Raw genomic sequence first — 25,323 nt, forward strand, 5'->3', positions numbered from 1 at the left:
AAGAACTGAAGAAAGATGGTGTTCACCAAGCCTTATTTATCCTGAAACCCAAATTGGTTTCCATCTGCTGTTATCTCCACCTAATCTGTTTAGAAACTTCATCTGACTCTAGGATACTGTGCCATTGTTTAATGTTGTACTGAAGACTAATTCTCCTTGTAGGTGATTCACAAGGGAATAACCGTCTGTGTGTGTGTGGGGGGGTGCAGCTTGTCCATCCTAGATTACAATGTGGGTGTACTGTGGACAACATACACTTCCATTCTAAATACTCCAATATTGGTGAATTTAAAAGCAGATTTTTCAGCACTGATTGCTCTGAATTGGACATTTATACTGGTATAACTGACTTATAAGCAGGGTTTTGGGATACAAAATGAAGCAAATTTCCTGATTCAGTATTAAGAGTTATTAAAACCCCACCTCACACAAATTGGATGTTCTTAAGTCACTAATTCATAGGCCTGCTGTAACTCAGAAGTGACTTGGCAACATGTAACAAGTGTACTCAAAGTTGTGCATAGTTTAATAAAAATTACAGCATTACAAAGAGGGGGAAAGCTTTTCAATCTCTGGTCCCAAGTGATGTTATTTATTTTATTAAATTTTACCCTGCCTAATGGCCAGGCCACTAATCTGGGCTGCTTACAATATCACACCATAAAATTCAATAATCAGTTCAATAGTAAACATTGAGTTAAAACAGCAAACAAAAGAGACCCAAACTCCTGCAAATCAATAAATGCAAGATAGCAAATGATGGAGGTAGAAGAGAGATGCAATAGCAAAAAGACAAAACTGATGGAATGTTCTAAGAGCTGTTTGTGTAGTGCCAAGATCACTCCCCTCAAGGATTTTAAATACAGTGGTGCCTTGCTTAACGGGCACCCCGTTTAATGATGAAATCGCATAGCGATTAACTTTTTGCGATAGCTTTTGAGATTGCTTTGCGATGTTCCCTATGGGGAAAAATCGCTTTGCGACGGTCGGTACCCTGTTTCGCTTACCGATCATCACAAAGCGATGATTTTTTAACAGCTGATCAGCGGTTCCAAAATGGCCGCCAGGTAAAAAAAATGGCTGCCCGCTGTTTTCTGGGACGGATTCCTCACTTACCGGGCAGTGAAAACGGCCGCTGTATGGAGGATTTTCGCTTAAAGGCGAGTCTGAAGCCCATAGGAACGCATTGAAGGGGTTTCAATGCATTCCTATGGGCTTTTTAATATCGCATAGTGTGAACAGAAGAACAGGAGTGTGCCGTCCTCACTAGAGAAAACGGTGGAAGAAAGTGAAGGTTGCGTAGTAGGGGAATTGATTAAACTGGACAAGGACGACGGCGGAACTAATAAAGCAGCGGAAGTGTTTCTGGCAGAGAGATCAAGGGATTGGGGGGAGGAGTTTGTAGATTGGATGATGATATAAAAGAAGGGAAAGAAGGAGGGGTCAGACTGCCTGGGGTAGATAAGAGAGGTACAGATGGAGGAGACGGGAGCAGAAAGGGAGAGGATAGCTAAGCTTGTGAAGAATTTCCCTAATCTCATGAAAGAAGATGGCCTGCTGCTTTTACCGCAAGAATTGAAGAAACTTGGATTGAGTGAGCGAAAGAAGGGATGGAGTCGGGAAGTGGGTTTGATTATTCAACTCTCAGAGGGTTGCGAGACCCCTTATGGGGTCAGCCCCTATTTACCCAGGCTGGAGGGTTCCATCGTGAAACATCCCTGTTGCGGGACAACTTGTGTGGTGCTGAGCGCTCCCGTACTGAACCAGAACATAACCCTCCCTTTTGGGGCTAAAAAACCCTAAGAGTTAAAGATGTGGGGAACGTTGTTAAACCCAAGAAATATAACTTGTTAACTGATGCAGAACTGTTAGACCCATTTGGTCCAGAGTTGCCTGATGTTAAAAATAATAAAACTAGACCATTTGGAACTATAACGTCTACTCCAGCTGTCATTCCCGCCAAATCCCTGGGCCTGCCTAATTTAGTCAAAGAACCCAATCACACATAGCGACAAAATCGCTTTGCAGCGATTTTTGCTACACGGATTATCGTTGCTATGTGAGGCACCACTGTACTGCATTTGGGGTTATTGTGAAGCTCTTTTCATACTTGCTGTAAACTGCTAATATTTTTAAAGGCTGTGTATATAATTTGAATTAAAACTAGTTTGACCCTATACTGAAATCGGAGGGTTAAGGGCAGGTTAAACCGCTGAAGCCTCTGTGCTGCAGTCAGAAGACCTGCAGTTGTAAGATCGAATCCACGTGATGGAGTGAGCCCGTCGCTTGTCCCAGCTCCCGCCAACTTAGGGGTTCGAAAAATGCTAGTACTGTAGATGAATAGGTACCACCTCGGTGGGAAGGTAAACGGCGTTCCGTGTCTAGTCACATGACCATGGAGGATTGTTTGCGGACAAACGCTAGCTCTATGGGTTGGAAACGGAGATGAGCACTGCCGTCTAGAGTCGGACATGACTGGACAAATCGTCAAGAGAAACCTTTACCTTTTTACACTGACGTGTATCTATTTTTGCTTTGCCCTAATTCATGAATAGGGACGTGGTGGCGCTGCGGGCTAAACCGCAGAAGCCTGTGCTGCAGGGTCAGAAGACCAAGCAGTCGTAAGATCGAATCCACACGATGGAGTGAGTTCCCGTCGCTTGTCCCAGCTCCCGCCAACCTAGCGGTTTGAAAGCATGCAAATGCAAGTAGATAAATAGGGACCACTTCGGTGGGAAGGTAACAGCATTCCGTGTCTAAGTCGCACTGGCCATGTGACCACAGAAGATTGTCTTCGGACAAAACGCTGGCTCTATGGCTTGGAAACGGAGATGAGCACCGCCCCCTAGAGTCGAACACGACTGGACAAAAATTGTCAAGGGGAACCTTTACCTTTTACCTAATTCATGAATAGCGTAGCTCCAAAAGTGAAGTAACAGTGTCTGCAGGTCCATAATGCAAAAAAATAAAAAAAATGCAAAAAGCAATACAAAGGCAAAAAGAAGAGGGAAAAGAAACAAGTAGACCTGCACTATTCTGTAAACTTGTATTTATTTACTTGTATAATTCAAGGGCTACGTTTGAATTGAAGCAGAACTAGAATGAGGGCAGTTTCTGAGGACTGCCTGTAGAACTGCACGAAAATGCGTCCTCTATTATTCACATTATACATGAATGTGAGACGGGGAGATGTCGTTTATTGCTATGGCAGTAGGCTATGTCAACAGACACCATAAATAAATTCGATTTCATTTCCCCCATTTTCAATTCCTAGTCCTTCGAAGCCGCTTCAATAGATCGCTTAAGACAAAAATATATTTTAACGCAAGGCATTGCAATCTCCAGCCTGTCGAGGCAGGTTTTATTTCAGAACTGGAGTCTTCAAGAAGGGCTGGGTGGGGGACCTTTCCGCCCATAGCCAAAAGAGTTCTCATCACCACACCCACGGCTCTATCATGGCCTATGTAGAACAATTTTTTTAAAAAAAATCACTCGCTCGTCTGAGCGCAGACTGGCGGCGTTTGCCCGACCCCAACATGGCGCCGATCTCCAAACCACTTCCCCTTTCATCTCCGTTAAGGGCTAGGCTACATCTTCCTAGACCTCACTTCCGCTTGTGCAGCAGCCATTTTGTCTTTCCGTTGAGCTCGCTGCCCGAGCTTCTTCCTCCCACCCGTCGCCACGGACCGCGAAACTCCAGTTCCACCCCCTGGGGCCCGACTCCTTTTGGACTCGACGGCTTAGGCTTTTCCTCTTTTTCTGCCCCCTTTTGCTGTGCGTGCGTCCCCCCCTTTGCTATTCCCAGCCTCCGTTTGCTTTTCCCATTCCCACGGCCAGGTTCGTATTTTTCTCCCCCCCCCTACACCTGTGACAGGACCGAGGCGCTTCCTCTCCCAGCCTGCCAGCCCACCTTTTTTTTCTTCATCCCCGAGGGCGCCCAAGTCCTCGCGCCCCCCACCCACCCGCGGAGCCCTCCTTCCTCGCCCCCCATTTCCCTGAAACGGCTGGCCCACCCCGAACCCCCCTCCTCGGCTGACGGAGGGGGGGTTCCCTTGCCCTCTCCCTCGCCCGCTTGCTTCCAACCCCGCCATGTCGAGCGAGGAGAGCTACTTGGCCATCCTGCGCTACCTGACCAACGAGCGGGAGCCTTACGCGCCGGGCACCGAAGGCAACGCCAAGCGCAAGATCCGCAAGGCCGCCGCCTGCTATGTGGTCCGCGGCGGCACCCTCTACTACCAGCGTCGGCAGCGCGACCAGCAGCGCTTCGCCGAGCTCGAGGTGGTCCTGCAGGCCGAGCGGCGCGCCCGCCTCATTCGGGCCGCCCACCTGGAGCCCGACGGCTCGCACCGGACCCGCCTGCAGACCTGGCAACGCCTTTCCAGGCGGTACTGGTGGCGAGGTGAGAAAGGCCGGCGGGGGGGTGAGAGCGCGGAAGGAGGAGGGGAATGAGGCTGCGGCGGCGGCGGCGGCGGCAGCAGGAGGAGCTGGGACCGGGCATGGCCGCAGCTGAGGGACTGGGGCCGGCGAGCGAGCGAGCGCGCTCTTGAGGGCGAAGGGGGGTTTTCGCTTCACGACAGCGCGGTGACACCACACGCCACACCCCCGCCCCCCGCCTTGGGGGAGCGCCGCCCCTGGTCCAGGCAGCCTGGCCTCCTCTCCGGTCTGGGAGGGGAGGGGGGAGAGGAGGAGGAGGGGCGCGCGGAAAGTGTCCTGAAGTGGACTTCCGTGACAGAGGGTTTCGACTTTAAAACACGCAAACGGACAAGCGCACCAGCAGCACCGACGGGGATGGGGGTGGGGGTGGCTCGGCCGCTGCGCCCCTCTTGGAAGCCAGGCCACCCTGACGTTGGCTGTTCGGAGGTCCTAAATGTGTTGAAAAACCCGGGATTTCTCCCTCCTTGAGGTCTAGAGAGATGTGGCGTGTTTTGACCGATGGGGCTCTTTACGGTCATCCACTATTCGGGCAAAGTCTGCAGCCTTGATGAAAATAAAAAGCGAACGACTCCTTAGGTTTTCAGCTGGCTTATGATGATCCAATTTGGGGAGAGTTTAGAATGCCAGGAGGAATTAAACCAAAACTCTAGGAAAATAAACGTATTCATATAGCGTTTATATAATACAGTGTATATAAAGTTTTACACGCCCCTGTTAAAATGTGAAGTGTCTGCGATGTTAAAAAAAATGAGACAAAGGTACACTAAATCATTTCAATATTTTTCCACCTTTAATGAGACCTATGAATGGTACAACTCACTTGAACAACAAACTGAAATCTTTTAGGTGGAAGGAAGTAAAAATTAAAAAAACTGAAATAATATGGTTGCATCTGTGTGCAGGGGAGCAGTCGTAAGATCAAATCCACATGAGGGAGTGAACTCCTGTCACTTGTCCCAGCCCCTGCCAACCTAGCAGTTTGAAAGCATGTTAACATGCGAGTTGGTACCACCACGGTGGGAAGGTAATGGTGTTCCATGTCTAGTTTCGCTGGCCATGTGGCCATGGAAACTGTCTATGGACAAACACTGGCTCTATGGCTTGGAGATGGGGATAACCACCGCACCCTAGAGTTGGACACGACTGGACTAAATGTCAAGGGGAACCTTTACCTTTACTATCTGTGTGCACACCCTTGAACTTTGTTGAAGCACCTTTTGATTTTATAGCACTAGCCATTTTCAGTATGAGTCTATCAATATGGCAATTCTTGACCTGGCAATATTTGCCCACTCTTCTTTTCCAAAACCCTCCAAATGTGTCAGATTCCAAGGGCATCTCCTGTGCACAGCCCTCTTCAAATCACCCCACAAATATTCAATCAGATTCAGGTTTGGGCTCTGGCTGGACCATTCCAAAACATTAATCTTGTTCTGATGAAGCCATTTCTTTGTTGATTTGGTCGTTGTCATGCTGAAAGATGAAGTTCCTCCTCATGTTCAGCTTTCTAGCAGAAGCCTGAAGGCTTTGTGCCAATATTGACTGGTATTTGGAATTGTTCATAATTCCCTCTACCTTGACTAAGGTCCCTGTCCGAGCTGAAGAAAAACAGCCCCAAAGTATGATGCTGCCACCACCATGCTTCACTGTGGATATGGTGTTCCTTTGGTTATGTGCCGTGTTGTTTTTGCGCCAAACATATCTTTCGGAATTAGGGCTGAAAAGTTCAACCTTGGTTTCATCAGACCATAACACTTTCCCCCACATGCTTTTGGGAGACTTTAGATGTGTTTTTGTAAAATTTAGCCAGGCTATGATGTTTTTCTTCGTAAGAAAAGGCCTTCCATCTTGGCACTCTACCCCTTAGCCCAGACATATGAAGAATACGGGAGATTGTTGTCACATGTACCACACAGCCAGTACTTGCCAGATATTCCTGCAGCTCCTTTAATGTTTCTGTAGGCCTCTTGGCAGCCTCCCTGACCAATTTTCTTCTAGTCTTTTCATCAACTTTGCAGGGACGTCCAGTTCTTGGTAATGTCACTGCTGTGCTATATTTTCTTCACTTGATGACTGTCTTCACTGCGTTCCATGGCATATCTAATGCCTTGGAAATTCTTTTGTACCCTTCTCCTAACTGATACCTTTTAACAATGAGATCCCTTTGATGCTTTGGAAGCTCTCTGCGGATCATTTATTTTATTTATTTATTTATTTATTGGATTTCCATCCCGCCCATCTAGACCAAAAGTCTACTCTGGGCAGTTACTCTGACCATGGCTTCTGCTGTAGGATGTGACTAAGAAAATGTCAGGAAAGACCTATTAGCATATCTGATCTTTATTTGGGATTACTCAGAGGCACTTTAAATGATGGCAGGAGTGTACTGACTCCTACTTAACATGAGTTTGAATGTGATTGTTTACTGCTGAACACAGCTGCATTATAAGAGGGTGTGCACACAGATTAAATCATATTATTTCAGTTTTTTTATTTTTACTTCCTTCCACCTGAAAGATTTCAGTTTGTTGTTCAAGTGAGTTGTACAGTTCATAGGTCTCATTAAAGGTAGAAATAGTTCTGAAATTATTTATCTTTGCCTCATTTTTTACATCACAGACACTTGACATTTTAACAGGGGTGTGTAAACTTTTTATATCCACTGTAGATAGTTTGTTTTTAAAGGACTTCATGTTATTTTGAAGGGCTGTAAAAATTATAACTGGTCAGTATTGTTTTAATGATTCTTACCCTAGATGCCCAAACATAACAGGACACAGAAACAAAACACAATTTTTAGATTAGTAAGGTGATATTAAGCAGGATAATATTTGTCAGGGAGATACTTTGCTTGCTTTGATTAAAGCATTGCTTTAATGTTGTTTGTAAGGTGACTGTTGTCACATGTTGTCAAGTCGCCTCCAACTTAATGGCAAACCTATGAATGAGGGATCTCCAAAATGTCATGTCACCAGCTGCCCTGTTCAGCTGTTGTAAACACATGAAACAATGATACAGACTAAACCACACACAGGAAGCTCTAATAGTTCAATATCTCCCAAATTCACCCTTGGTGCCAAGCAAAATCAGCTAGTATATATCAGTTTAATTTTGATTGGCATACTGGTCATGACAAGATATCAGAACTTGTAAATAAAATATGAATTTCAATGATAAGACCCATATCAACTGGAATGAACTGCAAAGAGAAGTTAGTAAAGGTAAAGGTTCCCCTTGACAATTTGTCCAGTCATGTCCGACTCTAGGGGGCGGTGCTTATCCCCGTCTCCAAGCCGTAGAGCCAGCATTTGTCCATAGACAGTTTCTGTGGTCACGTGGCCAGCTCGACTAGTCATGTAACACTGTTACCCTCTTACCATGATGGTACCTATTTATCTACTCTCATGTTGACATGCTTTTGAACTGCTAGGTTGGCAGGAGCTGGGACAAGCGATGGGAGCTCACTCTGTCGTGTGAATTTGAAATGCTGATCTTTCAACCTTGCAGCCCAACCTTGCGGTTTAATGCACAGAGCCACCACGTCCCCTAAAAAAGAGAAGTTAGGGGAGAGCAAAAATCTGTAATGAGTAAAAACTTGAGTAATTGGTGATTTACTGAGAATGTTTTATCAGACGCAATGCAAATAGAACACAGTAAAGGAAATAATATGTAAAGTTATACATGGATTGATATAAAACATTTTAAAATAGTTGATTATGTTCTGCATGTATCTTATAGCTAGGCAAATAGAAAGTAATTTTAGCATTTTTACTTGGGGCCTTTCATTAGTAGGCATCCTTCAGTCTCGAGAGACTATGGTAACGTGCTCTGAATAGAGGTCTTGGAAAAGCGTCTAGTGTGGCTGAGAAGGCCAATTCAAGGGTGACAATCCCTTTCACACTGAAGACAAATACAATCTGTCCCCTGTCCAACTCCCTGATTTTGCTGCGTCCGGGACTGCCTCTTTGCCTCGGCCTGCTGAACAAGTGTCTCTTCAAATTGGGAGAGGCCATGTTGCACCACCTGCCTCCAGGCTGAACACTCATATGTCAACGTTTCCCATCGGTTGAGGTCCATTCCTAAGGCCTTCAGATCCCACTTGCTGATATCCTTGGATCGCAGCTGTGGTTTCCCTCTGGGGCACTTTCCCTGCACTAATTCTCCATACAGGAGATATTTTGGAATCCGACCATCAGCCATTCCCACGACATGCTCAAGCCAACATAGACATTACTATTTCAGTAATGTATACATGCTAAAAATTCCAGCTTGTTCTAGGACTACTCTATTTGGAACTTTGTCCTGCCAGGTGATACCAAAAATGTGTCAGAGACAACGCATATGGAACGTGTTCAGCTTTCTCTCCTGCTGTGCTCAAAGAGGCCAGGACTCACTGCAGTACAGGAGTGTGCTCAGGACACAGGTTCTATAGAGTTGGATCTTGGTATATGCCATCAGCTTCTTATTTAGCTATACTCTCTTTGAGAGTCTAGAGAACATGGTAGCTGCTTTGCCAATGCGTGTATCCAGTTCGACATCTAGGGAGAGAGTGTCAGCGATCTTTGGGTCAAGGTACACGAAATCATGAACAACCTCCAGTTCTTGTGTAGAGGTGGTAATAGAGCAGACCTGGGCAAACCGCAGCCCGAGGGCCACATACGGCCCGCAAGTTGCTCTTGTCCGGCCCGCGGACAGTTTTGAACATCAAAACCATTTATAGCTTTTTGTCTAAAGTTGATCAGTTGCTTATCTTTAACATACATCAAAAAAACTCTTTAGTATTTGTGAAGATTAACAAGTTTAAAATAAAAACAATCATAACATCACTGTTTCATTTTATTTTTAAGTAAAGTTGGTTTGGCTCCCAAACACAGTTCAGATTTTTCATGTACCCCCCCCCATAGAAATTAATTGCCCACCCATGTAATGGGTCCATGCCCTGGCCCATGAATTGTGTTTTCTTCAGGCTGATTGTTAATCCAAAATCTTGGCAGGTCTTACTAAAACAATTCATAAGTTGGAGCTCTTCAGCAGAATGGGGAGCAACAGCTGCATCATCCGCAAAGAGGAAGTCCCCCATGCATTTCAGCTGGACTTTGGTCTTCACTCTCAATCTAGAGAGATTAAAGAGCTTTCCATCATGAAAGGACCTGGTGATGTTAAGGAGTCAAGGTGGACATTCAGTCTTTGGAAGTATTTTAAAAAGGCTGCCCCTGCTAACCAAATCAAAGGCCTTTGTAAGATCTATGAAGGCCACAAAGAGTGGCTATCATTCCCTACATTTCTCCTGCAACTGAGGGAAAATACTGGGTGGATCTAATAGCTCGAAATCCACACTGTGATTCTGGATGGACTCTATCTGCAAGCACCTGGAGCTTCTTCAGCACAACACGGGCAAGTGACTTCCCTACAACGTTGAGAAGAGAGATGCCACGGTAGTTATTGCAGTCACCCCTGTCTCCTTTGTTCTTATACAATGTCATGATGTTTGCATCCTTCATGTCCTGTGGTACTCCACCTTCCCTCCAGCAAAGACAAAAGATTTCATATAGCTTGGTGATGTTGGTCTCTTTACAGCACTTCAGTACTTCAACAGGGATTGGGACTTTCAAATGCCAAGTAATACAGATGCTGCCTATCTCCAAACAGTCCTTACTAGTTCCAAGCAGAAGGAGTATCCTGTATCTCATAAAGCTTGGGATATACTCATATAAAAACCAACACTGTAGCTCCACTGGTCCCCATTCCATAGATACAACCCAGCTCCAGATTCTTAAAAAAAATAAAAAAATAAAACAGTGTCTGAGAAAAGGTTGCGAGTGTTGGAAGTGTTTCTAATTTCACTCAATATTAGTGGAAGACAGGCATTGTCACTGAACAAAAGGCAGCTTATGTTAGTTTTCTGAATAACTGCTGTGTAGCATATGAAAGAGTAAAGGCAGGGCCATTTTTTCCTGCAGGAATGAAGTAATACTTAAGACTGTTCTATGCTTTTCTTTAGGTATTCTAAAGCAAGTGAAAGATTACATTAAAGAATGTAGCAAATGCCAGGAAAAATTAGATCGGTCCAGATCTTTGTCGGATCCATCTGAAATGCTGGAAGAACTAGGATTAGATGTGATTTCTCATGAAGAGAGTAATGAAACAGATGATGAAATAAGTAACTCAGCATCAGTTACAGCAGCATCACCAAAGCCTGTGAAAAAGAAGCCAATAGCCAAACATGAGCTTGTATTTGTAAGTAGCATTTAATATAATTTGGCATTAAGAGTTTATTCTAGGACTTCCTACTTACGTTTCTTACTTTTTTTAAATGCTAGGTTGATAGTAAAGGTCTTGTGAAACAAACCTCTCTGAAGCATTGTCAGTCAGTGTTGAATCAGCTAAATCAGCAGCGTCTCTCCAATCAGTTCTGTGATGTTACCTTGCTTATTGAAGGAGAAGTGTATAAAGCACACAAATCTATTTTGGCTGCCAACAGTGAGTACTTCAGAGAACTCTTTATTGAAAAAGGAGCTGTTTCCAGCCATGAAGCTGTTGTGGATCTTTCAGGTAAAGAAAATGTGTGTATTAATTCTGTAGATGATTAAAAGGTTGATTACACAAAAACAAAAATTATCAACTTTTGCTTTTTTAAAACTGCAGGATGCTTTACTCTCAGGCTCTGAGAACGTATGAAGACTGGGCTGTTAATGTAATTTTCTTTTGTGCATATGGCTTGCACCAATAAGTAACTGATTTACTTTTCCAAATTTATCCAGTTTTGCTTTGAATTTAATACATTTTGCTTACTTTCAGTGCAAGAAATGATACTAGGATGGCTCATTACAGCATGAATGTAATGAGGGTCAAAATCTGCAGGGGAGATTTTTGGCAAATAACAACATCTTTCTCTTGCCCCATGGTTCCTGGCTTCCATGTAATGAAACAGATTCCTTGCAAATTGGAACAAGCCATGGGAAAGAAGGGAGAAAATATTTATTGCCCTGCCACTAGCATTACCTCTCCACGAGAATTTTGATCATTAATTTATGTTCATTTATATTATATTAAATTAAAATATTTAAATTTTAACCAAAAAGCTTAAAAACAGCAACAGCTAACCATACCTCATAAATCAGTAAAGAACTGAGTGATGCAGAAATGGGTAAAACTCTACTTAAAGGCAGATGCAGACAAGACAGGACATAATTCTCTAAATAAATAAATCCCAAAGATGTGTGGCTGCTGTTTTGTAGGCATCGTCTGAGTGCAGCCCATAGGCTGCATTATAGCCCCTCGGACATACACCCATTTTTTTAACAAATAATTTTGGCCTAAAATATCCAATTACGTGTTGTAGGATATCTCAGGCTCTTTTCACAGCTCCATAACTTATGGAGAGTTACAGAATTATCTGAAATCACTTTTTGTCTCCAGAGTTCTTGGAAGAACCAAGACAAGATCTCTGGAACCAGGGTCTGAAATGTATAATAAATGTAAGATATTGTTATACTACAATATGTGGCTATAAATAAAAACACCGCAGACAGAAACGTGAGCTTTAACCAAGAAAGCTAAAGGACATGAATCAAACAAAGGACCCACTAAATTATATTTGAACACAGTCACCAAATTGATGTGTGCACCATCTGAGTAGATAGAAATCTGAGTGTATCAAATGGTATCCTAGCAGGAAGGACATGCTCTCTGCTAGTATTAGTGCACTCATCATACACACAGGTAAATGGGCACTCCTTATTCATGTTTGAAATAGAATTGCATCTTTGGAGTTGACATGGACGGTGTGCTCCGTTGCTGTAGGTTTAATATTGTTAATTTGTATTGGTCAAACAATAGCTACACAGTTTTCCTAACTGTTAGAGCAGTACAACAGTGGAACCAGTTACCTCGGGAGTTGGTTAGTGCTCCATTCAAGAAAAACTTTGATAATCACCTGGAAGATATGCTTTGGTTGTATTCCTGCATTGAGCAGGGGGTTGGACTTGATGGCCTTGTAGGCCCCTTCCAACTTCACTTTTCTATGATTCTATCTAACTCAAAGACTGTACAATTTATCATTCATTTCAGAGACAACATTTTATAAGATTTGCTTTATGCTGCAACATGCAAATTAATTTAATAGCCCAAATTTTGTTGATTAGTTACACTAGCATAAGTGCAACTCACAGTTGTGAGCTGCCACTAGTGAACAACTTGCCACTTGTATCATCACAAACAAACTCATGTGATTTGCATGTATCAAGCGATACAAACAATGATGTATTAACCTGTGGAAATTCATGCCATTGCATTTAGCCACTGGCATAACTAACCAAAGAGATTCTGGCCACTACATCCTGTAACAAATGGCTCAAATTCAATGACTAGTCCTAAGTAAAGGACACATATTGAATTAGTTGCTGACTGGTGAGTCAAGACTTAATGTAAATCCAGCTGACTCACCAATCTGATCTAATTGGGAACTATTGATTGGATTCAGGCAAATAAATTTATGACAGTTGTATTTATGTATTTTCATTATGATGCTAAGAAAATTAAATTGCACTCTTCCTCAACATTTCTAATCTCTAGAAGTCAGAATACAGCTCACTGTGGAGAAGGTACACAACAGGATCTGTGGTGCAATTCTCTATATTCTTAATATTCAGAGTACAGCATGGCAAATAATTTAGAACATGTTTTCATTATTTGTTTCAGACTAAGGATTGCTTCTCACAAAGGATTCTTAAGTGGCTCACAGTCTCCCTCTCTTTCTTTGTGCTTGTATTAAGGGGTCTCCATTCTACAAGAGGCCAAAAGAGGCAACCTTTACTCAAGATGGTATCTAGAACTGTCTTAACTTATCATGTGCCCATGAGCATTAACAGATATTTCTGTGATGAAATTCTGTTGTGCAGTTACACAGATGTTATAACTTTTAGATGTGAATTGCCTTAAGTTAAGAAATCTGTAGGCGTTATCTGTTGCATGCCAAGTTGCATAACTGTGTGCAACAGATAATGTCTGCAAGGATTACTTTTGCCAGTTTGCTTCCAAAGGCTGCACTATTTGCGTATCAGAGCAACAGGATTTCAGCCAGTGCCTTATTTCTTTGGTTCCTTAGCAGAATCTCTAGGACCTCCATTTCTGAAGACAAAATGCCTCATCTTTTTTGGTTTTTAAAGTGATTGACATATTAATATTTCAGCATGTCTACCACTTGAAAACTGAAAACAAAAGAGGTAGGCCACAGTTTTGTACAGAGGACATGCTTGCTAGTCTGTGAGGGAAAGTTCCCCTCCCTTCTACCATGTTCTTTGCATGTGGCTTAACCACTATGCTCCATAGTGAATTGGACTCCACAAAGGCTCACATTGAAATAAGTTTGTTACATTTTAAGGTGCCCCAATCTTTTTTTATTTTTGCTATGCATGATTTGTTCTCACTGCTTTTATCTTCTGTTGAGAGCCTCAGAAATATCTTCTTGCAAAGAAAAAATGTTTTGAGGACCTAGCATCTCAAGTAGTTCGAAACTACCCGTTTCTGATAACAAGTAAAATGAGATCGTTTGGACATCTTAAAGACAAATAAATTTACAGTAGCAAAGGTTTTTGCAGATACTTTCAACTTCATCTTATGTCATAGTAAATACATTACTTTTAAGGACCAGAAGATTCTCCTACCTCTCTGGAAGTAAGTAAAAACACTGGCTAAAATCCTATTTGTTTAACTTATCCCACTAGTCTCAACCTTGCTGGCAGCAATCCAGTAGCTTTTTTTTTAACTATTAAGGGCTCTCCCCATGTTCTTGAGGCTCCTATAAGCTTTTCCAAGGCAAAAGGGAACTCTAGGGAGCCTCAGAACCTGAAAGTAATAAATAGGAAACTTTCCATGAGTTCACATTAAATCTTTATAACGCCCAATCCAGATTACACCAGTGGAAATTTACACAAGATATTTCCCAGTAATTTATTTATTAATAAATTCAGGATCTTCCTTTAAAAGCCTGTTATGTTTTCTTTTCTATTTGGTGCAGGATTTCGCAAGGCCAGTTTCATCCCTTTGCTGGAATTTGCTTATACTTCAGAATTAACTTTTGATTTCTGTAATATGGCAGCAGTAGCTGAGTTGGCCCAACATCTTCTCATGACAGAAGTCCTGGAAATCTGTGAAAATGTACACAAACAGATGGAAGATAAGCAAATCACAGTGTACCAGAAAGGTGATGTTCAAGTAGTAGAAGTATCTCAAAATCTCCTGGCACAGAATGAAAGTGAAGCAAACCTCTTGGAAAGGGCTGAGCAGCCTTTACCGACAGAAGACACAGTAGCAACTGTGAATGGAACGTGTTCAGGCACTGAGGTAGAAGAGATTACTACCCCAGAAGTTACATTGGAGGGTGCCTCAGAGGCTATTGTGGACAATCCTCCAGAGCCACCAATTCATCCTGCTGATGCAGAAACAAATGATGATGGAACAACTGACAATGAAGAAAAAGCCCAAGTTATGGAATGTGCCACTGAACAAACTGTATCTGCAGTACCGAGTGATCCTCCAGTTGCAGAGCAAGTTGTTATCAGCACAGTACCAGAATGTGATACTGATCAGAATGTAGACAGTGAACAAATTATGAGCAGTGAAGCAAATGCAGATGTTACTACTGAAGATTCTCAGGAAGGACTGAAACGAAAACGTGGCAGGCCATGTAAGGTGCAGAGTATTCCACGGCCACAGTTAGAGACCTCCGTTTCCAGTCAAGATGACACTTACAAAAGCAAGCTACGCCAGCGTTCAGTTAGTGAGGGTGGCTATATCCGACTGCACAAGGGAATCGAGAAAAAATTACAGAATAGAAAGCCAGCCCCTAAATCAGCCATCCAGCAGGTATAATAAATATTCTGAAAGTTTTGGTCCAAAAATACAGAACAAAACTGCACAGAACCTATGAGGTCTTGAGGTTGTGTGTATTTATCAATGTGTCATTTTCTGGCATTTCAGTATGACTTCCCCAAAGAGGCTGTCAAATAATAAAAGTAATGTCAAGCTATTTATGCAAAAACCTACAACACTGTGACAAGAAAACAACTCAACTTTATGTGTTAGTAAACTTTCTCCAGATGCAGTCAATACTCTGAAAGTCAAACAGTAGCATCTCTGTAACAGTAGAGTCAGTGTTACCATTTTCCTAAAAATTGAGAGAGCGACCTGGGAGTTCTTTCTCTCACTTTGAGCTCACTTTCTTGAGTTCATGTAAAAGCTTTCCTTAATGACTTCGAAGCATTGGAAAGAGAGGTAGAAAAGGAAATAATGTCTTCACATCTTTAAATATCAGTTTCTATTGTAGCTCAATGTGAGCGTTTACATTTATCATGCAAAAGGTCCCAGTTTTAATCTCCAGCATCTTCAGTTACTGTTAGAAAGCCTACTACAGTACTTGAAATTCCTGGAGAATCTGCCCTGGTTAGTATTGAGGTTATTGGGAAAGATGGACTAATTGTCTCAGTATAAGGCAGCTTCATACATTGCTATGTATGAGGGCAGACATTCCAGGGGATGTGGAAACAGTTCCTCAGGAAGATTCAAACACTATACAGTTTCTTCCCCATCAGAATATGGCTTATTAATTGTATTAATAAGGCATGGTTCATCCTGATTCTTTCTTTCAAGCTTAATAGCAATGTAAATGGTGCTGACTACAGTCTCACTGGTTATGTCATGAACCTGTTTGGTCACAGTTCTCCTTTTGGTTGATGTGTTCAGGTTCTACAGTTCAGGTTCTAATATTTCATCTACACTTGAAGTTCAAATCTTTAATTGTGTGAGGGATGTCATCACAAAAATGAGAACATTTGAATTAAGTGTAAAAACACATTAGAACAAGCACAGTCAATTTATAAACTACTTTCATGGTCATTTGATAAAGGGCTAAATCCTAGTAGTGTAAACTTATGCTAGCATAACCTTGATCAGGCGCTGGAAGCATTTAATTTGAAGTAATTAAAAGTTTCTTACTCCCCTCATTTTATGTTTTGAAGCTCCCTTTTGCCCTGGTGAAGCCTTTAGGCAACTTGGGACAAGGGTGAGAAGACTTTAATAGTCAAAGGTTCTGGCTGGATCAACTGCCAATGGTTCCCATCCCATCCCACTGACAGCAGTCAGGTAGTGATTTTTGACTATTAAAGACTCCTCCCTATCCCAAGGCTCCCCCAGAGCAAAAGAGAAGCTTTCATTTACTGTATTTTTCCATGTATAAAACTATACTTTTGTCTAAAATCTTTAGACTAAAAATTGAGGGTCGTCTTATACACGGAAGTAAGCTGAGGAGAGAAAAACCAAGTGGAGGAGAAAGCAGGGATCAAAGTGATCCTGCAGGGCTTTGATCCCTTTCCCCCTACACTTGCTAAGCCCCACTTATATTTCTTAATTTTGGGTTAGAAAAGTGGGGGGTGTCTTATACATGGGGGCATCTCATACCCGGAAAAATACGGTATTTAAATTAAACGTTTCCAGTGCCCAGTCCAAATTACACCTGCAGAGAGTTACACTTGCAGAATTTTGCCAATCTGTTAATGTCTGTTTGACTATTATGTGTCTTTTCAAAGCAAGCTGTAAATTTATACTGTATCAGACTTTACATTCTTCATTAATTTGAACACATGTATTTTATGCAGAAAATCAATTCTTTGTGTCCCATAGATCGCTAGAGCTACTAATTTGCAAAAATAATTTAGTAATATATAATGCATTTCTATATCTGTTCTGCTTATGGAGTTGAACTTAACTTTTTTCTCCCTGTGGAGTGTTAGTATTAACTAGCAATTTTCCATTAAGGTTGCTATGAAACTAGTGCAAAGAGGAAAGAAGATGAAGCAGCCCAAGAGGGATACAACAGAACACAATGAAACAGAAACCCAGCACAAATGCAATGAGTGTGGAATGATTTTTCAAAGACGTTATGCTCTTATAATGCACACATTGAAACATGAAAGGACAAAAAATTACAAGTGTCCGGTAAGGTGCTCTTTACAGCAGACACTCCTGTCACTTTATAGATATAGATGCATTCTTTAAATTCTAGGTTGTCAGACTGTGTACAGTCTGGACAGTATTGCTTTCCTTTTATGGGAAGCTTATTATTTCAGTCTTTCAAGCAGTTTCTGCAAGAAAGTAGCAGCTGTCTCAACTATTTTAATTCTTCAGTAAGATTCATAATGTGTATACGTGGAACATTAGGTGAAAAGCATAGTAGTAATCCTAGGTATGCAAACTAAATATGTCTGAATTGGAACAGATTTTAGATTTAAAGATTTCACAGTTCTCTGTGAATATACAACGGTATTCATAGGCTACATTTACAAATAAAATAATGCAGATACAGAAATAATTCTTGTATCCACAAATTTATACCATGAATGATGGTCTCTGATTGTGCTAAGATTGCTGCTAATTTTTTGGAAGAAAACAACACAAAATTTTGTTTCCTTAGCTGTGCAAAAAAGAATTTCAATATGGTGCCTCGTTACGAGCTCATCTTGTCCGTCATACCCGGAAAAATGAAGTAACTGTTGCAACAGCTAGCATAGAGGAAAGTGGTGCAGCTGTCAAAGGAAGGACTAAACGGGAGTTTATTTGTGATATATGTGGAAGAAGCTTACCAAAACTCTACTCACTCCGAATCCATATGCTGAAACATACAGGTGTAAAGCCTCATGCATGTAAGGTAAAAAAAGTCAAAATTTTAAGTTCTTTCTAGTCATGCCATGCAAGCATATTCAGCAAAGTGTCCCACATTGATAATTTGGTCTTTTTTAGATTTGTGGAAAGTCATTTACTTACAAACATGGTTTAAAGATGCACCTTGCACTCCATGAGGCACAGAAGCAGTTTAAATGTGAATTGTGTGATAAGTCTTTTGTCACAAAAAGAAGCCTTCAGGAGCACGTAAGCATTCACACAGGTAAATGACAGACCTTTCATTAATTGATGACAAACGTATACAGTTAGCTTTGAGGAATATACAAAATGTCAAACTGAAGCCAAATAATTTGCTGTTAATTTCTAATGAGTCATTGAATTCCATCACTGATCCACGAATGTGTTGAGAGACTTGAAGAATCCTGTAGCAAATGTTTGACTAACTACCCTTAGTTAATTTAGGAAAATAATATTATTTGTTCTTCATTTATTGCTTACTGGTATTGGGTTTATTATTATTATGTCACAAATTACTGATTGAACAAAACAGAAGGAACCTTTTAAACGAACAATAATTGTCTTACCTTTATCCCTAGTAGAGATGTGGAACTTTTTCTCAATTTTCTTGCTAATTGCTGATCCTTCAGTTTTTTCTGTTGCTAGTCTTTCGAGAGGCTTAAGGGTCCTGACTTGGTCTACATAAATGCTGTTTTCCTTACACTTCACTGTTTTCTTTTTTGATTCCTTTCCACCCATCTTATAACAGCTCCAGAAATTAGAATGTTTATTCCATGAGGCTTCCATTAAATTGTTTGATTTCGGTTTTTTTATTGGTCTAATAAAGGTGTCACAATCTTCTACATTTGTAGACATCCTGTGACATTACTATGATAGATTGGAATGAAGTTTTAGAGGGTTATGGTTTGGTAGAAAAAATAGATAGCTTCAATGGTGGAGAGGGATTGGCCTAATTAAATTTTATATGTAACTTGTTTACAAATTTTGGTGCTTCACATTGCTAAGAAAGTACCATGTAGTTGAAAGTAAACTATTCAGGCATTAAACCTGAAAAGATATTGGGATTAATTGAGGTGGAGGAATGTATATAAGCACCATTCCCATTCTACCCATCAGTCACAGAGGCAAAGGTCAACACCTGTCCATGCTGAACACAAAAAAAAGTCAGAATGGCTGAGGCTTACCTGTGTACATCACCATGTTTTTTGACCCCTACATGTTTTCAGACATAACAGCTAAATAAGAGTTTCATGAAAGCTGAAGCCATATGCAATAGCATATACTTAAGTCTGCTACAGGCGTGATCATCCAGGACCGAGCACAGCAGATGGAACATTGGGTGCAGCACTGCTCTAAGCTTGGGCAATTTGGGCCCCATTCATGATTTATTCTAGTACTTTTCAATTTGTTATCTGTTCTCGGATTCTATTCAGTTTTATCCTCCAGTGTTTCAGGTTTTTTTTCCTGTATCCACTGCTCAACAATTTTTCCTCTCATTTCTTCTTTCCTAACCCCCACAAGTGTATGTCTAAATGCCACGTGTCTTGTTGGTACAATTCAATTATATCATTTCCATGTTCCTAGCCATCTTTTTTTTAAGACTGTTTAAATTACTGGAAACAAGCCATCAAAAAAATAATTATCCTTGACACATAAGAAGACTAGAATGTGGCACAATGCAGACTAATTTTTATAGTGCCTTAAGCCTCAGTATATCCACAGTGTTCTTTCCTTCATTAACTATCTCTAGAATGTTTCTCCAGATGTTCTTCTACTACATTCTTCCTGCTGTTTCTGCTCCCTTTCTCTTCCCTCGGATTTTAGCGCAACACTTAATCAGCCATGATACATTCTATTTTGCTAGGCTTTTTTGAAGCATTGTTTCTTACTCTTATGTATGAGTAATACAACTTCTGCCTTAAGTTGAATGTGATTATTCCTATGACTTATTCATTAAAGGCATTGATACTCTTTATTTCATCAGGAGAATCAAAATACTTTTGCCCACATTGTGGAAAGTCTTTCCATAGAGCTTCAGGACTTAGTAAACACATAAAGAAACACCAGCCAAAACCTGAAATTCGTGGATATCAGTGCACCCAGTGAGTATAAATACATTTTATAACCTGTATGTTTTAAAGGTAGCTTTGTTAAATCTTACTGGGTATCCGAAAGAATCCTTGTGTTCCTAATAGTGAAGAAGATTCAAAGTGGGTAAGGAAATAACTGTTTCTGTTGTTGAAAGAACATACACTTTGTAAAAGGCATAGAGGAAATCAGTGGTCACTTTCTTTAGATTTGTTTTTCAGTATTTAGTTTTATTCAGAATTTTAACAAGTGGGACCTGCAGTGGAATGTTGCATTGTGGAGCACTTTGTTTTAGGGTTCCAGCCAGTCATGTTGTCTAAAATGCCAATCCCCTCTCCCTCAGGTTCCCCTTCCAATAGTCACTAAGCTTCCAAAGAAGCAGCCGTGTTAGTCTGACTTAGCATGTTGGCAAAACAGAAGGGGAAAACATAGCAACAAAATATAGTGACACTTCAATGACTTAACAGGTTTAGTTTAGTTTGAAATAAATCTGTTAAATACAGGTGCCCATGAGTGTGAGTTTGTGGCCTTGAGCTCACAGAATTCTGCCTAGGGAATTCTTGAGAAAATCAGGAAGTTAGAATACAAAAAATCCAAATTGCATATTCCTATTGGTGTTAAACTAAAGTTAGTGTAATTTGCCACAGCTAATTGTGACTAACTGAGAAGTGCTAGCACAGATCTTGGTTAAGCAATTGGAAGTGTGACCACACTTGCAAGCAAGACACACCTTAGCATCTTGTCAATAAGCCACAATTAACTGAAACAAATTATACAAACCTTACATGAACACTAATCTGATTCTTGCTATTGTCTCCCATCTTGTGTATTCAGAGGTTGTTCTTAGACATGAAACAAAACACTTGAATACAGACACACGGCAGCATCTTAATAATGTTCCGCTGCAGGATTCTTTATCAAAGTACAAAATACTGTACATAATTGTGTGCCATTTCACTTCAGATGTGAAAAAAGTTTCTATGAGCCTCGGGATCTGCGGCAGCATATGAACAAGCATCTTGGAGTAAAGCCATTCCAATGCCAAGTTTGTGGGAAGTGCTATAGTTGGAAGAAGGATTGGTATTCTCATGTGAAATCTCATTCTGTTACTGATCCTTACAGGTGAGTCAACCTAGCTTGTGTAAGGTGAGAATACTCAGATAGTAATGACCCTGTCTTATTTTCGGGGAAACACGGTAGAAGAATTATTTTAGCATATCCTACTTGGAAGCCATAAATTATGAGGAGGAAATTACATTTGAAAAATGGATGTCTGTGAGCAATTTTGGAAACATTGATAGGCCTTTATCAACAGATCACACCATCTTTGTTTTCACTTTCAGAGATAACAACTGTAAAATCTTTTCTAGTACCAAACTGTTAAAGAAACTAAATTAAAACAGCCTGCAATAGATATTGTTACAATAGCTACACTTTCAGGAGTTTCCTGTTCTTGAAACCTGTTCTTTTTTAGGTGCAATGTATGTGGCAAAGAATTCTATGAGAAGGCTTTGTACAGAAGACATGTTAAGAAGGCTACTCATGGAAAGAAAGGGAGAGCAAAGCAGAATTTGGAGCGTATATGTGAACACTGTGGAAGAAAATTCACCCAGCTGCGAGAATACAGAAGACACATGAATAATCATGAAGGTAAATAGAACAAATTTTATCTGTATAATACTGCCATGGACAAAGGCTGTGATTTAGTATAAAAATTACTTTAACTGTGAGGGAGAAATTATTTCATTCAGTATTGCTGTAATGTTGTGCAAAATCTAAGCTACTTGCCAATGGTGTGTGCATAAATACAAAAGACAGCAATCGAAGACTAAATGAAATAAATAGAACTACTCTGTGAAATCTGAACACCTGTTCTTCCATCTGCAAATTTGTAGCAGACACTGTACTTCCCACATACTTTTGACTCTGTGAAACTTTCTAGAGTTCATAAAAATAACCAAACCCCCCCCCCAAAAAAACCAAAAATCTCAAATTGGACAATAGTGATAAACCAGTATCAGTGAGAGTCTTATATTGTAATCACAGGGTCTAAATTGCTATGCTTAACAGGCGCCTCATGGCACAGTGGTTAAGCTGCTATACTGCAGTCAAAACTGTGCTCACAACCCAGAGTTCAATCCCAGGTAGCCGGCTCAAGGTTGATTCAGCCTTCTATCTTTCTGAGGTTGTTAAAATGACTACCCAGCTCACGGAGGTGAGCAATGTGTAGCCTGCATAATTAAATTGTAAACCGCCCAGAGAGTGCTTTAAACGCTAGGGGACAGTATAAAAGCAGCACGCTTTGCTTTTTGCTTTGTCTATTTATTTTTTATTTTTATTACTTTTTATTTAGTGTTGGCTTTTCTTAGATGTTCTGAAGTTAGTAACATCTTTGTTTTTGTGCGTTGTTAAATAGGAGTCAAGCCTTTTGAATGTTTGACCTGTGGAGTGGCTTGGGCTGATGCACGATCTTTAAAGCGCCATGTGAGATCGCATACTGGAGAGAGGCCTTACGTTTGTCCAGTATGCAATGAAGCATACATAGACGCTCGTACCTTGCGAAAGCATATGACCAAGTTCCACCGTGATTATGTACCCTGTAAAATTATGCTGGAAAAGGACACACTTCAGTTTCATAATCAAGGGACACAAGTTGAGCATGCCATCAGTATTTTAACGTCTGATGTACCAGAACAAGAAACAGAGGTTTGTAGTGAAGAGCTTGAGACAGTAGTAGTGGCTGAAGAAGCACTTGATGCTGTTGCGGCTACTGAAGAGTGTACCACAGTTTCCACGCTTTCTGACCAAAGTATCATGCAGGTGGTCAATTATGTATTAGCACAGCAAGGACAGAAAATGACTGAGGTGACAGAAGCTATTCAGACTGTAGAAGTAGAGGTGGAGCATGTTTCTGATCAGGAATGAATACAACAATTTGTTAATACAGAAGATGATGACCTTGGCTATGAAGTTGCATGCCACTTTTCAGACTTTTCACTGTCTGACTGGACATCTACAATACAGGAACTTCTGAACCCAGTTTTCAATATCTCAAATGTATTATACTTCTTCTGTGATTAAAACTGAAGAAAACAAGTTGTGGACTTTTCTTAAGACTACTGCATCAGTTGTAATCACTTAGTTTAAAAATAAATCTAAAAATAAAGTCATTTGTGTGATAGTGGTAGGTATGAAGTAGAACGTATTTTTTCTTCATACTGCTTGTTTTTTTTTTATACAGTTGTTATGCACTATAAGATAGTTTGTGATACCAAAGAGTTGTGTCATTTATTTTAAAATTCTGTTATACTTGCTGTTCAATTTCATACATGAACAAGAAAGGTGATCTAAGTATGTACACTACAAACTTGCTACTGATACAGATGAATACGGTAGTCTTGGAACAGCTCATGGGAATGACTGTACAAGATGCCAAGACTGACTCTGGTGTGCTTATTTGGTTATATCTCTGCATAGCATTTTTGGTCTGAACACATATAGTTACAGTACTATATTATGATCTATTAAGCTTTCCACATAAGGAAACAGCTGACATAGACTCTACGTTGTAACCAATTATGATCCTTTGGTAGCTCAAACTAATAAATTACAGCATTTTATAGGAAAGCTGATTAGTTTCAAGGAGATGTACATTTTTGCACTAACTATTCTAGCTTTTTTTATTTAATATATCATAAAATGTAATTCATGATATCACATCATGAAATAAGGACATTTGTAAGCTTGATGTATAAATTGGTGAAATTATGCTTCATTTCAGGAAACTAACCAAGAATGAAGTAGGGCAGAAATGTTTTGTATACCATAAGTAAATGCACTTATATTTTGACTCCCATAGGCTTTCATAGTGTTCTACTTATTGTATAAATGTCCATCTTGAGAACAATGGATTAAAATGTTGCTTATTAGCAAGGCACATGATTTGAAAGTACATACACAAAAAATTGGCCCCTTCAGAGTAAAATGCAAAAGTATAGTCTATTGTTGGGTAGCACATCATATGGTTTTTTTTTCTGCCAACAGAATGGTTCCATCAGTGTAATGACAAGGGGTGTGACTTCTTCCTCTAGGTGCTATCAAACTCCAGTCCAGAAGGGTGGGAAAACCCTTCTGCAGATTTGGGAAGGAAAGTCCCTTGTGCAAGTTGGGGTCTACTCACACAATGCTGGATTTTGCCCAGCAAACTGTTTATTGGGTCATGCACTTAGCTACTCCCTATTATGTGTTACTGTATAGTTTGTAATGTTAGATCCACAATTCTTTTAAAAAACTAATTTTTGCATTTCCAAGTCTGTAAAACAGCCTAGAAAAACAAACGCTTTGAACCTTCTTATATAAAGAACATAATAATCATATTGAGTCTTTATTTTCTACACATTTTTGACAAATAGCTTATCAAAGTACAGTTTACTGAAATAAGAATAGTTTGATTTAATTTGGGTATATATATGGGTGGTATGTGGTTTCAAGTCCCTTCCAGCCTATGGCAATCCTATGAATTGGTGACCTCCAAAAGGCACTGCCATTAACAACCCTGCTTAGCTCTTGTAAAATCCATGTCATGCCTTATTAGCCAAAATCCTGCTTGTTTCTTTAGTAAGCTGCAATAGAATAGGCCAACTGAGTCACTGGAAGTTTGGTGTGTCAACTCCCCTAAGTTCCATTGATTCAAATGGACCTTACTCATCACAGTAAGTTAGTTAAGAGTAGGCCCATTTGAATCAACTGAACTTACAAATGAGTTGATTCACCAAATCCCCATTAATTCTGTGTTTCTACTTTAGAGAAATTTACTACATTAAGCAATAGGAATTTGGCCATTGAGTCAATCCATCTCATATCCTATCTTCTTTTTTTTTCTTCTGTCTTTGAGTTTTTTCACCACTATTGCTTTTCAGGCTTTTTCTCTTCTCACAATTTGTACAATAAAATAGCCTCATTTTTTTCATCCAGACTGACAGAGTAGCGGCAGTAGTCACAGACAGTATAGGCTTGGTGTGATCTAGTGATTATTCTTTGTCTTTCTGGCAATCTACAGTATCTGTTAGACATTTTAATCCAAATTGATTTTTTTTCATGTCAGCT

The 25,323-nt window shown here is 40.4% G+C and overlaps 1 protein-coding gene across 1 annotated transcript; it reads left to right on the top strand.

Annotated features, from left to right (window-relative positions):
- Window positions 1–3,951: 3,951 nt before the first annotated feature.
- Window positions 3,952–25,000, top strand: ZBTB11 (zinc finger and BTB domain containing 11). Its single transcript, XM_020784890.3, has 11 exons — window positions 3,952–4,399; window positions 10,436–10,671; window positions 10,755–10,986; window positions 14,453–15,300; window positions 17,248–17,427; window positions 17,903–18,136; window positions 18,229–18,373; window positions 20,114–20,231; window positions 21,181–21,339; window positions 21,692–21,867; window positions 22,634–25,000. The coding sequence occupies exons 1-11, from the start codon at window positions 4,090–4,092 to the stop codon at window positions 23,140–23,142; spliced, it is 3,147 nt and encodes a 1,048-aa protein (XP_020640549.3). The 5' UTR covers window positions 3,952–4,089; the 3' UTR covers window positions 23,143–25,000.
- Window positions 25,001–25,323: the final 323 nt, after the last annotated feature.

This window comes from Pogona vitticeps, chromosome 3 (genome assembly GCF_051106095.1).
Source record: "Pogona vitticeps strain Pit_001003342236 chromosome 3, PviZW2.1, whole genome shotgun sequence".
Classification (NCBI taxonomy): Eukaryota; Metazoa; Chordata; class Lepidosauria; order Squamata; family Agamidae; genus Pogona; species Pogona vitticeps.

Bases quoted from the DNA above. Each gene is read 5' to 3' on its own strand.
- ZBTB11 (XM_020784890.3), top strand. From the start codon at position 4,090: ATGTCGAGCGAGGAGAGCTACTTGGCCATCCTGCGCTACCTGACCAAC. The intron at 15,301-17,247 runs GTATAATAAATA...TTTTCCATTAAG, and splicing joins CTAAATCAGCCATCCAGCAG to GTTGCTATGAAACTAGTGCA. The intron at 18,374-20,113 runs GTAAATGACAGA...TTATTTCATCAG, and splicing joins GCACGTAAGCATTCACACAG to GAGAATCAAAATACTTTTGC.